Genomic DNA, 15,524 nt, shown 5'->3' with positions numbered 1-15,524 from the left:
ATGCGTGACGGTTTCACCTTTTGGTGACCTGTTAATGCATCCTGAAAAAACAATCTTGGACACTACAGCCGCGCAACACTAAAACTTAATTGCATCATGTAAGTTTGCTGTTACTGAAACACACAGTGCTCTTATTTACTTTTTTTTTGTCAGCTTTCCATATTTAAAGCTTTAAATTTAGAGTAAAAATGTGTAAAAAAAAAAAAAGTTACCTAGCTATAGTACGACACTTGCTAGCTAAGCAAGCTAATAAACTTGAAAGATTTCCACGTGAAAGTTATTTTTATCCGTTTACATAAATCTATTTGTTTATAGCACGAGACATTAAGTTAGTTGGTGTGATGTAAGATACCGAGGTACAGACATGTTACCTGTAACTCCGCTTCTTTGTGTGCACAGGCCAGAAAAGGACAACTCTCCCCAGACTGAAGTCTTCCCTGCTATCAGATTTAAAGCTCTTGACTATGTTTTTGAGGTGAGCTTGTTCATTTTACCCGGAGTATTTCTCTAAAAGCTTGTTGTTCTGATTCTTTGTGTGTGTATTTCAGGCCAGCACCAGTCTGAAAGTCATGATGAACCTGCTGGCTCTGCCAACACCTTACCTGACAGGTGCCAGTGACCTGTATCCACATAGTGGAAAGCTGCTTGAAGACACCTACAGGAAACCGTGGGTCAGAGGTATTAAAAAAACAACAACTTAAGTTTGTAGAGCGGGGATGTAAGTGGACCAGACTAGTGAAAATCTCATTTCTGTTAGTGCAAAGAAGTTTGACTGCATATTTAATCCTAATATAAGAAAAAGATGTGCAACTTCAATAGTACATTTCAGTTTTTATATATGATAAAGAAATGCTGCCATAGTTAATGAAAGAAATCTGTCAGCATGACTCTTTGGGCTTTGTAATAAATCAACGTGTAAAATTACTAAAGTAATTTTGAAAGTACTTAAGCAATCATAAAAAACCAGTAATAGTGTGTTGATGATACAGGTAATCTTCACATGCCTGCCATATGAGTTAATTTGCTTATATATTTATTCCCTTGACAGGACAGGTGATCTCCACTTGCAGACTTAATGTCGGTGGCTCTGTCCTTGATAATCTGAGAGAAAAAAATCCACCAGTAAATTCAACAGAAAGGTTCTCCTGTTTAAAAACACAATCCATTCACTGAATTTTGTATTTGTGGAGAGATATCATAAATACTTGTTACTTTTCAGATTTGATGTGAAAGATGAGGTGGAGGTGATACCCAGCTCTAATCCTGACTCACTTCAGGATTTAGATGAAGATTTGTATGGTTCCCTTTTAAAAGACTCACAGACTGATGGTCCATGTCAGGAATCGTTTTTTAAGCAGACACCTGACGCGATCACGGATAAGAGTGAAGGTGAACCATTTCTGTATACTACAATAAAGTTGTAATTCTAATCTTCTTAAGGAAATCAGTTATGTTTAGTAAAACATGTTTGTGTTCTGTGAAAGACCTCTTCTTGCCAGAAGAGCTCATTCCAGTCGATCACCTGGCAGAGTTTAAGAGACATTTGCCTACACTGAGAGTCAAGTTGTCCAGATTGAGGATGCTTCCTGTAGCTGACCCGCTGCTGAGCTCATCAGGAAATTCCATCTCAGAAGACAACATGTTCAGGTGCATTTTAAAACCTGCAAATGAACAACCTTTGTGTGTTTATGGCCCCACTAACCATCATGTTAAACCTGTTGGATTGTAGCTGTTTCAAGCACTGTGCATCTTATGAAAAACCGGCAGATGTGGACACCACTAATGTTCAGACATGCGTAGACATTCAAGAGGAGTTTGTTAAACAGCCACTCACGAACGGAGAGGTAACTAATCCTTATAAACATGAGACTATTTGCTCAGTTTATTGTTAATAGTTTTTTCTCTGTAGTTGCTGCTGTTGCCTGCTGTAGTGGAGACTCTTCAGCTGAGCACAGAAAAGTTCACAAGGTTTTCAAACATCTACAGTCATGTGAATGTTTCCACTGAGCTGATGGACGAGGAGATTCCAGTCCTAGATGTGCTTCGAAAAGGTGACAAAGACCAAAATCCTTTAAGATGAAATAAAACATATTTTTTTAAACACTATTAAAAGATAAACTGATATATTTGACTTTTCTTCAGCTTCCCTTTCAAATCCTTCAGTGGATATTTCCAAGTTTGATGTACCAGATGAAGCCAGTGAAGAAACCAAGATGAATGGAGGCCTGATTGAGTCAGATTTTGCAGGTACAGAGAGCTTGGATAAAAACTGTAACTTGTTGGTTATACTTTTCATCCAATAATAGAGAAATATACAGAGGCTACATCAGGCACACCATGTCTCTTCGATTGTTTGAGGTGTCTAATTCTCTTTCAATGTAAGTTTTAGTTTACTGTGTCTTTAAGGATGTGCGGTGCTTCCCACTGAAATGGAGCTGGAGTTGACTCTCAACCCGACTCCCCTGAAAAGTCAAACTGACATCTGTCTGTCCACCTCTGAGCTCAAGAAGGAAGAGATGTCTCCTTGTTGCAGAATGTGAGTAATGTCAGGTTGAGCTGCTAACTAAACAGTTCTGATAGGTTTTTTTTGTTTGTTTGTTTACTTTCACTGATTTCACATTAACTGAACAAGCATGATGCACACATAGAGATGTCATCTGTAAGTCATCTGGATTAACATTCTTATAAACTGCTACAGCATGATGAGAAAATATGAGTGATTCCCATTTTATGGTAATTGGAGAAGCTTTTGAAACAATAATGATTTTCATCTAGATCTTTGGTGTCGCCGAGAGCTCAGAAAGAGATGAAGGCGGTGCTTTGGAAGGCAGAGAAGCACCTGAACTTTGTGGTCGGCTTTCTGTTGTCAGGTAATTTTGTAATTAAAGGAAGACTCCACAAATTTTCCACATTAAATACTCAACACTGATTAACAGTGGAAAAGTGCCAAAGCCTCCACTGGCTCTTTAGAAACCACTTTGTTCACTGTGACAGTTTTGCTAAAGTGACTTTGGGGGAATCAGCAGGGGGAACAAAAGCCATTAAGTTTAAATCATATGAGTACACATTTTGTTTTTATTATGCAAAATTTGGGGTGAATCTGCTGCAGCACTTCTGACTAAGAGGACTTTAAAACTCACTGAGGTGCTGCAGTGCTTTGGCATCAATAGTTAAAAGGCTGATGTTTTTGGAGACCACAAGATGTCACTGTGGCCCCAAAACATCTTGGTCTTCAACCACCCATCTACTTAAACATTTCTGATGGGTTTGCAGCTCTAAATGGAGTCTCAAATTGGATGTAGAGACTTAAAACGTAATGTATCACAATCTAGGGACAGGGGTTGACAAAATGTGACTGTTTACCATGCAGAGAAAGTCAATTCAAATGAATGTTGCTATCATGAAAACTCTGGGGTGCATGTTTTTGTGTCATGATTGGACTTAAAGTGAGATTTTTTTTGTTTTGTTTTTTTGTTTCTAATCTATCACATTTACAGACGTACTGAACACAGAAATCTCTGAACTGTGTCACTAAATTGCTGTATTTCCTACAGAGCCTCAAATGTATGAACCAGCTGTTGACTTCCAGCCTCTGTGGGAAGCCTTAAAAGTTATCAAACTAGAGAAAGAAAGTTTCATAAGCGCTGCTGACAAACTGCAGTCCGAGATGGAGACGGAAGTCCCGCAGTTATCTTTGTGCTGCTGCTGCGACTTCACAGAGAATATGAAGTCTGATCTTCCCTCCATCAGAGAGGAAACTGGAGAAGACTTAAGTAAACTGCCACCTGAACATGTGGAGGGTGAGTGTTTTTGGTTTTTAGATGTGCATGAGTCCATGTGTAGCTGTATTAAACATATGTAGATAATTAATTACTAAGCTATCGGTTTACTGACACTTTTCCGCATCCATTTCTTGGAAGCAGCAGTCTGAGTAGAGATACCCAGACTTCACTCTCCCCAGCCACCTCCTCCATCTCTTTCAAGGACACACCAAAATGTTCCCATCTAGCTGAGAGACGTAATGTCTCCACATGTACTGGGTCTGCTTGGGCATTTGCTGGCTAAACATGCCCGAAATATCTCATCTAGGTGGTATCCTGAAAGGATTCTATGCCAGAACCTCCTCTGCTTGCTCCTTTTGATGCAGAGCAGTAATCAGTCTCAGGTGGGGCTCAGACCCCTTTAGGAATTATCCACTCTGTGGTGGTTGGTGGTTTGCATGATAGTTTTTGTCCATCACTGTTTTTTGGCAGCTCACCTGGAGCTGGTTTAAATGCCGAAATGCCAGTCAAAACCAGGTTAATTGTTTCAGGTGTTTTGGTTTTTTTTTTAGTTGAAGTGCAAAAATTATTTATATTAAGTATCATCAGATCTCATCTATTTTCCTTCTATTCTGGTTTCAGTTGACTCCTTTCTATTGAGCACCACAGCTGAAACTCTTCTCCAAAAGAAACCCACTGATGATTCATCTCTGAATGCCTCCCAGATGCCTGCGTTCAACACAGTGAATAAAGATGTCAAACCAGCTCCTGTCACCACCAAATATGATATTGGTGGCAAGAAGTTTTCAGAAGTTGCAAGCTGGTCTTCAGCTCATGAAAAAGGCATCAGCAGACAAGGACATGACTGTCAGATGGAGCTGAGTGCAAAGATTTCTGAGGAGGCTGTCGCCTCCACACTGAATACTAGAGATGATGACAGAGGTTTGCTGTTGGCAAGAAATCCACCAGAGCTGGACCTTGACCCCCTGGCCACCTTCATGATGCTTAGGTCTCAGCAGATCGCTCCTGTTTCTGCATCACCTCAGAGCTCAGGCAGCACTGCAGGTACACTATGCTTACTATCTGTTCTTGCATAGTCTGAAGGTGATTTATGCTTTTGCAGCTTTATTTTCAAACATTGTTCTCTGAACTTAAGACCAGAATGTTTGTATCTATTATGTGAAAAATGTAAATGAAGTATTATAGTCAAAGTCTCCACAGGAAAACCGTGTGTAGCCACAGATCCCTACACTTCCCACAAAAGAAAACAAAACGCATGAATGCACTGTAAAGCTCTTAGATTCTTCATGTTAGATTCCTCAGTAATCATCATAATTTCTTCAGCTAATCTTTTAATCCCGATAAGTTTATAAACTTCTGCTCATCCAACTCACATAAAGAGGGCATTGTTTCTAAGAAGGCTCTAAAGCTCTCAGGTAAGCTGATTTTTTTTTTAATAGTTAAAAACCCTAACAGATCCAATAAATTTACCCTTGACCTGAACTTTCTTGCTATGACTCCAGATGTACGCCTGTAAAAACTAATGTAGCCTAATAAAAACATGTTTTACCTAAGCTCATCCTTTTATTTATCAGCACATGAGGTGAACCACCAAGCACTATTATCAGAGCTGCAGCCTTCTCCAGTGCAGAGTCAAACACTGGACGTGAGGCCAGGAAATTCAAACAGAGAGGAAGAACCTGCTAATCAGTGGATGGGTCAACTCAGTGGAAAATCACAGCAAAGACGGGACAGCAAAGTAGTTAAGATCAAACCTACAGGTGCGACACAAGTTATCAGAGTGAAGTAAAGTTACAAATATCCACACCTTACGTTCACATTTGAGTTTCAGTCAAGTAATTCCACACTTTTACAAATGTATCATTAGCAGCAATTTAATGGAGACCTGAAAGCCAGGCGCCTCCATAATTTTTTCATAGGGGTGGCCCTATTGGGGCTACTAAAAATATTGGGGTCACAGACCAAAAACAGAATTTCCAATATAGGTTACTTGAAAAATATGACAAAAAGAGACAGGTCTTGACAGGAGGGACCACATGGGGGGCCAGCAAAGTTTGGGAGTCAGGCTGCTTGACTGCATGTCCCATTGACCAGACTGTAGTAGGGTCTGTTTGGAAAGCATGGTGGTTCAGATGGTGTTTTAAATTAGTGTTTTAAACCCTGTGCAGACAGCCAGCAGCGAGCCTACTGTGAGCTGCTGGCCTTCGCTCAGCCTTGTCTGAGCTCTGCCAGACAGCTGGGGCTCAACTTCCCAGGGTGTGGAGACTTCAGCAGCCTGGCACCAGACCAAACTCACTTCCTTCTCAAACAACAGGAGAGGGCACTCTGCAGGGCCCCTGCACAGACTGCAGAACTGATCAAAGGTAGGAAATGCCATGTTAATGTTTTAATTTGCATGTTGTTGTATTAATGTATTAAACCTAGATTTGACAGAAGTAAATTATCTACTCCCTCTCCCACTGTGTTGCAGATCAGGAAGCGCTTTTCAACCTTGCAGCTCTGATTCATGTGCTGGTGACATTTAAGGAGCTGCTGCTGAAGTGCGACCTCAGTACGGGTTTGGGTGAGATGAACTACTGTCACACAAGCACCCAACCTTTAAAGTTTATTAAGTTAGTTCAAAATGCTGCAGTTGTAAAGGTGGGAAAAATCTAATTGTAATAAATTAAAAGTTCAAACAGTTAACTGAAAGTAAATTTTATAATTGTGCTATTTTTATTATAACGTAGTATGATATTGTTTTTACTTTCATATAAGTAACGACTTTGTCGAGCCAGTAGGAGAGAACCTGGGTAAGATACAGAAATATCCCCTGTAAATATTCTAAAACAGTACGATAGAAATTATGCAATCATGTGGGATCCCATCACTCAAAACTGGAAGCTGGAATTTCCAAAATCTTAACTTTAGTTTCAGTGTCTACACTGAGGTTTTAACCAAACAGATGCCATGTTGTGAGATTTTTAACCTGGTGTTCTTGGACAACAGAGTACCTGACAAAGGCAGCTAAGGGATGTGCAGAGCAGAGTCTGCAGCAGCTGCTGAAGAGGCTGCACATCATCCTCTACCTCACTCAGAAAAACCAGGAGTCCAGCCTCAAACTGCAGGAGCTCCAGCACCTGGTGGCTGAGTGGCTGAACAGCAGTAAAGGACAGAACAGCACAGATAAAGTCAGTATTGTGTAATCAATCATATACTTCTATAAGCTAAATATGATATTCGTTAAAGTCATAAATCCTTATGTGAAAAACACTTGATAAGAGTTGCTTATTTACCTTTGTGCAGATTCTTGTTATCGTATCAGTTCACTGTGATAGCAGCAGATCAACAATAATCAACAGCTTGAACCAGGTGACAGGTAAGCAGCTCACTGATCATTTCAGTCATTTCAGTCAAAGGTTATTAAACTAAAAAATATTCAAAGAAAAATTAAATGCTGCAAAACATGCAGAAATAAGACAAACAGGTGACTGTCATTGTGTCATAGAGTTAATTATATTTGTGTTTTTTTTGTTGTTGTTTGAGGCGCAACTGCAGTTTGTCCAGAGCAGGACAAGATAAAGCTCAATGGTGCAAGTGTAGTCAGCAGGTAAAAGTGTATCATAATTCATTCATCTAGGCCTGTGTGATACATTGGTATATAGAGATATGAAGTCATATATAATTACATGATATTGTAGAGACACAATAAAGCTGTGCTTGAGGTCCCATCCCCTGCTTTCCAAGTTATTTTTTTTAATTAACATACATTCTTTATTTTATTTTATTGTTTCTGAAAGATTTGAAAAGCGTATTTTCAGTTTCAAATGGTAAATAATATCTATTTTATTATTTTATATTTTGGCAATAGCAAAATGTATACATCTCATAGCTATATTTTCAGATTAGGAGCCATTCATCACACTGTCTTGAGTATAAGTAAACACATTGTTGTCACACCTCTATCCTTTTTACAGCATGCATGATAGTGTGTGCGTGGTGGTGTATGAACAGGATATTGGCCCCGACTTCCCTTGGACCTGTTTCTCTCTAGTCGTGGAGTACGACCATCCGGGCCAGTCTCCATGGTCTGCAATCTGTAGGGAGAGGAGCATCAGCCACCTAACGTTCAACACCACCGTCTCTGATGCAGGTCAGCTGCCACCAAATTCCACGTATTCATATTATTGTTGATATGTTCGCTTAAATGCTTTTAAATGTGCTTGTTTCCCTAAAGAGAATATCTTGTGGTGCCTGGAGGACAACGTGCCGTATGTGTTGTTTGTGACGGAGGGACTTATTAACTATCCGCTGCTACTGCAAATGCTTGAGTCAGAGTGAGTTTTCCTCCTCATCCAGACAAGTAAAAACAACTGTGTTCAAGTATCGAGTATTATGACCAGCCTTTACATCAGAATAATTTTTAAATGTTTTACATCTGAGTAGCTGAGATGAAAAAATAGTAAAAATAACTAACATCAGGTTACATATCACATAATCTAATATAAGAAGTTTTAATTTAAAGTTAAACAGAAAACTACAGCCAGATTTTAATAACAGTTAATGCAGAGTAGTATGTAAGCGCATGAATGAAAAAGGAACAGTGCATCATGGCAAAGCCCCATCAGCCTAAATCCATTGTAGGGTAATTAACCCTTTAAGACCTACCATAGAACCAAGTCTGCCAGAGCTTATCTTTATATTTTTACACGCAGTAGTGCCATTTTTGAGAGCATTTCAAGTTGCTATACATCAATACAACCGTTATAGCCCAAATTGTAATAATATGTATGCATTAAGTCCATAGTAACTACATAAATTGCAAAAAAATGCAATAAACTACAAAAAATTGAAAATTGTTTTTGGTTTTTTACATATATTTCTAGTTAAAGAAATTTAAGAGGTTTATCCCTCACAACTGTAAATACAAAAAAGTTGCACAAAATAGTTTCCAACAACAGGAAATTAAATTCAGTCATAGTCAATTTTTATATACTGCAGGAAAAATGAAAATAAATATTATAATCCAAATTTTTGCAAAGCTATATGTGGAAGGAAACCATGACCCAGGGCAAGCTGATGGCATAAGATGTAAGTACAACTCCTCCGGTTTCATATGCAAAAAAAATTATTGCGGTAGCTTACGTGGTTCCGGTTCTACAGGGATTTAAAAATAGTTAAGCAAAACGGAACGTGCCTGCTCCAACCGGTTTTAAAGGGTTAAAGGAGGACTCAGAGTCACCTGATCAAGCCTATAACTATATGCTTTAAGCCTAATCTTGAAAGTAGGAGCTGGCCCCACGGAAAAATGAAGACTCTGCCTCCAATTGTACTTTTAAATATCCTTGTAAGTAAGCCTGCAGTCTGAGTGCTGTTGTAGTCATCACAGAGTTTACTCATATCATGGATGGAGGAAACTTATTTTCTAGTTCTGCTGTATCACTTTTGACATTTTAACAGATAATTATAACTCTGACAGCTAAAAATCAATCAATCAATATGCTGCCTCTGCCTTGGACTTTCCTGACCTTCAGACAGCAAAGGCTTTTTTTTTTTTTTTTTGTTAGCATTTTTTTTTTTTTTTAGCATTTTTACCTGACCTCCCAGTCCTGACGAGCACTGTTTGATCATTTGGTGAAACATGTCTGTCACAGGTTTAATGTGATGGTGCTGGAGAGGAGCCACTGTCCCTCCCTGAAGAGGCTCGGAGGGATCCACAATTACACTCTCATCACAGTGGATGAAAGCACCGCCATCATAATTCAGGTATCAGGAAACACATAAACACTTCATCTTTGTGAGGAAACTTCACGTAATACGGTGGTAGCTGTAAATTTTGAAGCACATCTAATAACAGTAGACTCCACAAATGTGGGAAAGGAAACATTTTTCTTTACACATCTCAGGCTCTTCATGGTTTGTAAATGTCTGTGATAAAATAAAAATCCGATGTCTGACAGTGTTTTTAAGGGAACTGGTAACATGTGTTTCACTTAGGTATGGAAGCTTTTTTCTAATGCTGAGAAAAAATGTACATGGAATTTAAACTGGTAAGTTATTGTGATGAAATCTTTGAGATACTTAACTCAAAATTTTGAGTTTTTAAGTTGAAATTTCAACATGCATAACTCAAATTTTTGACTTACAGACAAAATCAGTGATAAAAGTGTGCTTCCATACTTAGTTTTATGGTTTCAGCTTTTTAAACATCTTGGTTTTAGCCAATTTGTTTTAGATCCCACTCTCACCACTTGACGACCATCTTGATACACTTCTGGGCAGTTATTTTGAAGCATTATGTAACTTTCATTTCAGTCCAATCAGTCCTCATAAAGACAATATACACAGTTAGACTTGTTATGGGGGCGGATTTCCTCTGCGTTTAGTCCCAATGCTCTAATGAGTCTCTTAAGTGAAAATGCTGACCAATAAACTCTGCAACTACTTAAAGAAAAACACACACTTTTTTGCTGTGTGTGTGTGTGTGTGTGTGTGTGTGTAGGAGCAGGATGAACTATGTCAAGAGCGAGCCAGTGAGGGAGTGGTGATGAGGCTGACTGCTCTCTCTCTTCAGTACAGCTGCTGCTGGCTCATCCTTCATTGTCCAGAAGGTCAGGGAGGAAGGTGGGTGTCCACATATACTTAACCCTACACCCTCACTTGGAGAGTGTATTTAACTTTGAACCAAGTATTGACCCTAAAACCTGATGATTTTGTCTTCCAAAAGGGTCCTTATTTATCTCCCCTAAACAGTAGTAGTATATGAGAAGGCTTGATTTTGTGTGTGTGCAGATTTTCCAGTGAGGCCTTCAGCAACTTGGTGCTAGTCTATTCATCTCTGGTGCTATTGAGAATGAAGTCTGAGGATTTGGATGTGAAGGTAGAACATAAGTGGTGCCCCTCTCTGTAACAGATCATTATTATGATTATCATCTTCATTCAAGTCAAATTAATATCCTTTCAGGATATTGAAGACATTTCACCAATATTTTAAACAAAAAGACCAAAAGTAATAAAAAAGAATAAACAACAGTAGGATACAGGCATTTCTGTACATCGTCTTGCAGGTGCTGTTAGTGTCAGATGTATTGGAAATGGCAAAGTCCATCAGTCAGATCTGCTTCCACAGCCTGATGTCCAGTGACAGAGACCCTGTCAGCTTCTTGAACAGAGACTGGCTGACTGTGATGCCCTCACAGGTGAAACTCATATCCCCAAATCAAAGCTATTCATACAGAAAGGTCTAGAATAAATTGCACTGTTTTCAGTGATGAATTAAAGCAGTGTTTTGACTCTATTCTTAAGAGCATGTGGATATATTTTTTTTCTATGGTTAATTATAAGCTGGTCCAGTTGTAATCAAGAGGGATAACTGGACAGCATACAGTTAGAAAATACAGGTTCTGTGTAGATTTGTTTTTGTATTTCTGTAGTCACATTGCAGAAAACAGTGGTTGGAGACCAAGATATTTTATTATTAACTGTGATAATTAATACTGATAAATCAGGGAAAAATGCCATCTACATAGACAGAAATTCACAGTAAACAGAATTTTTTTTCATTAACTACTTATACTGAGAGACCAGTCAGGACCTCATAGGTTTGAAACAGAAATTATTCCATAAATGGTTGTGAAGTTTCAAAGAGACAAAAACTAAATGCACCTTTTACAACTGTCTTATGTCTGCTGTGTGATTTTATTTTTTTATGAATCAAAATCTATTACATGTCTTGTCATTGATTGCATTTCTTTTTTTTCCCATTTGCTTCCTCCAGGAAGAAGAATGTTTGTCACAGTTCCCTTGCATTAACCCCCTGGTTGGACAGCTGATGCTGAGCAGAGTGCCATCCTTTGAGTGGCTCCTGGGGGCCTCATTGTGTCAGCTGAAGGAGCTGCTTCCTGAGGTGCCACATAAAGTGCTAAAGGTGATCATGTGCTGTAAATATGTTTGTATTTGGAACACTTGTTTTACAAAAGCTTATTACTTTACACAGAAGTACAAATTACAAATAAAAATAAACAGAGTTCCGGGCGCCGGTTTAGCTCAATGCGTTGAGCAGGTGACCATATGCCATACGGCTAAGAGCAGCCGACCCGGGTTTGAGTCCGACCCGCGGCCCTTTGCTGCATGTCTTCCCCTCTCTCTGCCCCCGCTTTCCTGTCCTTTCTTCACTGTGTCTATCAAATAAAGCTGAAAAAGTCCCCAAAATATTTAGAAAATAAATGCATAAAAAAACCGAGTTGTTAAGAAATTAAATTTTATTTTTTCCCTCCTTCTCTTCCGAGTTTAGCTCTTCAGTGACACGACCTCCCTGTATCCACTGGCAGCAGATCCAAAAGACCGTCAAACTTTGACCACTGAGACAAACCAACAAAGCAGCCCACAGACTCACACTGGGGATTATGAATGCATGAAGTCCCCCCATCCAGACCTTCTCTGTAGCAACCAGAACACCAGCTTCCTGTTCGAGATTCCACAGGAGAGCTTCTACCCAATATTCGAGGATGGCAACTCAGATTTCAAACTTGACCTGAGTGATACTTTTGGCAGTTCAGATGTTTGTTTCCAGGGAAGCTGGAACATCAATGATCCATGGAGAGAGGATGGGAAGATCTCTGGCTGGAGGAGCATAGCTGGAGCAGTGGGGAGGGTTGTTGAAAGATCAGTCAATGAGTGGACACGCAAGACTCCGGTAAACGATTACACCACTTCTTCACACCCTGCTGACAGCCCACTCAAACTGGACTCTACCTTCAGTTACAGTACCAACCTGCAGCAGCCAGCCAGCCCCCAAACGTCCACATACCCTACACTCTACAAGGACTTTAATCCTCCCAGTCAGCACATCACCTACAGTCTTAGCACACCTACAGGTATCCTGTGGGGTCATGATCACGTTGGGGGAGGGATGACATCACTTTCAGCCAACTACGGCTCCAGATGCTGGGCAGGAGAGGAGAGGAAGAGGAACAGAGAGGCTGCAGGCTTGATTGGATCAGGTGAAAAATAGAAATAGAAGCTGTTCAGGTCTCTAGCACAATACTAGCTGTTGACACAACCTTTGATTCTATACTTACGTTGCCATGGTTCCCTGTAGTTTTTGTGGAAGATGTCTATGTCTGTAAATACTCATCAAAATCTCTCTGAGCAGCAGTAAAACTGAAAAGTGCAACACAAGCCGCAAATGGAGACCATTTGCCTTCAGAGTAAAAGTTGTTTCAAAAAGGTGGAGCTTTTACTTTGAAAGTGAATGTAGTTTGTATAGTTGACCATTCACAAGTTTACAATGGCAGGAAAATGCAACAAAGTATAAAGTACATTGTGCATTCTACACCATGGTCCTCAAACTTGCACAGAGAACAAACAACTTTTATTGTCTGGCATACTAACCTGAATTTTATGCTGGTGATGTGAGCTGAGTCACTTTTACTTCAAGAGTCAATAGTTTCCAAGCCTGAAGACAGCACATCAGGTGAGGAGCAAGACGAGGAGCATGCTCAGAATCTTTTTTTTTTTAACCTTTTTTGTTGTTGTTGCTTTACAACTAAAGCAACAACAAAAAAAGTCCACTATATACAGAAAAACAAGACCCCTCTAAATCATGACAAACTATGGCAACGTTCATAATGCCGTGCTACTCCCGGTGAGACTGTCAGCGTGGAGTTCTGCTGTGACATCCCCAAGTCTCTGAGAATAAACATTCAGCAATTTAAACTTTCTCGATTTTCCTCCCAGGTCCTTTATCTACATCTTATAATTAAAAATTTAGTTGACTAGTCACACGAGAACCAGCAAACAAGTATAAGTGCGCATAACAGGAGTTGTGTTGGGTGATCTAATTTATAGATCCCATGTTCAGAGCTGCACGAGAAAATGATCCTGAACAGAGTTTGTGGTTGGAAATGCACATTATAGTCTCCTTTTTCTTATTTTGCAGGTAAACGTTTAGGTGCTAACATAGCCCATTTGTTCTTACTTTATTTTTTTTGTTGTTGTTTTTTTTACATTTGCAGTGTTGTCACCATCGAAGAAGGGAAGGCTGAGCTATGAGAGGGTGCCCGGCAGAGGTGATGGACAGACGAGGCTTAGATTGTTTTAGAAAAGAATGGGAGAAGGAATAAAAAATATTAAAATGCATTAAAACATTAAAAGTTCAGTCATGGCATAGTTTGCGGTGGGGGGGTTTTTCTTCTCAGATTACATTTTTAGTTTTTCACCTAAAAGTCTACATTTTAAATGTTTATAAGCAATTGTGATTTTCTGAATTCCTTTTTTGTCACCGAAAATACTGTTAATGTTTAAAAAAGGAGGAACAGTTAATTTTATTAAAGTTCAAAGCAATATCATATGATTTTTGTATTATTTCAATCTAAACTATTGTTTATTGTATAAATTTGTTTTGCACTTTTTCATGTTATAGTATTAACTATTTTAAGCTGTTTTACAGGACACGCTGCTCCTTTTCTATTTATAATTATCTATTTGTAATTTATCAAAATTCAAAATTTGTTTGATGATTTTTTTGTAAGTGTCCCTGAAGTTTCCCAGGCTGGTATAGAAACAGACAATGATTAGTACTAATAACATGGTAGCATTTTAAATTGATTAACGCCTTAAATCTGCTTACAACTACATTATAATGTGTTATAAATGATTATATGTTTAAATACTGCTAAGTAACAAGGAGAAGGTGTTGGCAGGTTCTTCTTACAAAACAAGATTAAGCATAATTATAATTATCTGCACATGTTTGCTGTGCCCCCTCCCCATACTGAGCATGCTCAATTGAGGAAAAACAAATTGTGATTTATGGCTGGAGGAATGGGATGGAGGGTGTTTCCCAGTTAACCTGATAAAGTCTCTTTTTAGCAGCTCCAATGGCGGGGCTTCTTTTTTTATATATATAATTTAGTGAAGCAATCCCCTTATCATGCTCTCTCAGCATGTGGAGAGAGTGCTTATCTTCACGAGCCAGCAGAGTGAAGCCAGCTCCCTCAGGAATGATCCCCAGACAAAGACGACCCCAGGGACATCGACTCCAAGCCTCCCTGCCTCTGGACAGCCATATCAAGCACTGACTACCACCATCAATAACCCACCACTTTCTTTTTTTTTTTTTTAAATGTATCCCTCTCCCTACGTGTCCGTCTCCCTGGCTGCTGCCTGCTTAGAAGCAGTGGACAAACAAAGAGAGAAATGGTTTGTTTTTTTAATGGCACAGGAACAAAAGCAGTCAGCAGGGTGGTCAAAGGAGTCCCCCTATGAAGGCGAGGCAAACAGTAGCCTAATGGTGCAGTAATGGTCCCTGACTACACTGGAGCCCTGCACTGAATGGGACAGGAGATATATTGTGGGAAGGAGCAGGCTGTTTAAACCAAAGCATCCTTTAGTCTGGCTCCTATTTTGGCTTCAGCTGTAAAGGTCACACTGTTATCTTTAATCACAGCCTGCAATTAAGAGTCACCTGTGAGTTTTCGGTTTTAAAGAAGAGATGAAGCCCCAGCAGAAGCACCTTTATAGTTGGATAGTGATTACAGATAAGGTCGGGGGGCTTTTGGGCACAAAAAGCAGCACCTCAAAATGCTGAGTAAAATGAAAATGACACAAGCGCCATGAAACAAATCAACAAATAATGATTCGCATGGTAAGAATAAAATTTTCTGAAGTATAAGTAATGTGTTGGTATTTGATAATCCAAATGTAGATTTATCTTGTAGTTTATCACCTGGTTCTAGTTTTAATATATAAGGTTTATTACAT

The 15,524-nt window shown here is 39.3% G+C and overlaps 1 protein-coding gene across 1 annotated transcript; it reads left to right on the top strand.

The window, feature by feature from the left end:
- Positions 1-13,863, top strand: shoc1 (shortage in chiasmata 1). The gene is made up of 29 exons (XM_085368557.1): positions 1-23; positions 400-475; positions 549-678; positions 1,049-1,139; positions 1,220-1,389; positions 1,485-1,647; positions 1,730-1,844; positions 1,910-2,051; positions 2,143-2,247; positions 2,407-2,536; positions 2,776-2,870; positions 3,555-3,800; positions 4,404-4,826; positions 5,162-5,197; positions 5,357-5,542; positions 5,951-6,145; positions 6,253-6,345; positions 6,771-6,952; positions 7,068-7,140; positions 7,308-7,371; positions 7,739-7,914; positions 7,999-8,098; positions 9,416-9,527; positions 10,264-10,385; positions 10,554-10,641; positions 10,829-10,960; positions 11,539-11,688; positions 12,055-12,763; positions 13,778-13,863. The coding sequence occupies exons 1-29, from the start codon at positions 1-3 to the stop codon at positions 13,861-13,863; spliced, it is 4,413 nt and encodes a 1,470-aa protein (XP_085224683.1).
- The last annotated feature ends 1,661 nt before the right edge of the window (positions 13,864-15,524 follow it).

The sequence above is a fragment of the Diplotaxodon limnothrissa genome, linkage group LG12, assembly GCF_057381915.1.
Source record: "Diplotaxodon limnothrissa isolate DT_005_m linkage group LG12, D_limnothrissa_male_GT1.1, whole genome shotgun sequence".
NCBI lineage: Eukaryota > Metazoa > Chordata > Actinopteri > Cichliformes > Cichlidae > Diplotaxodon > Diplotaxodon limnothrissa.
This window is presented reverse-complemented; position numbering and strand designations above follow the sequence as displayed.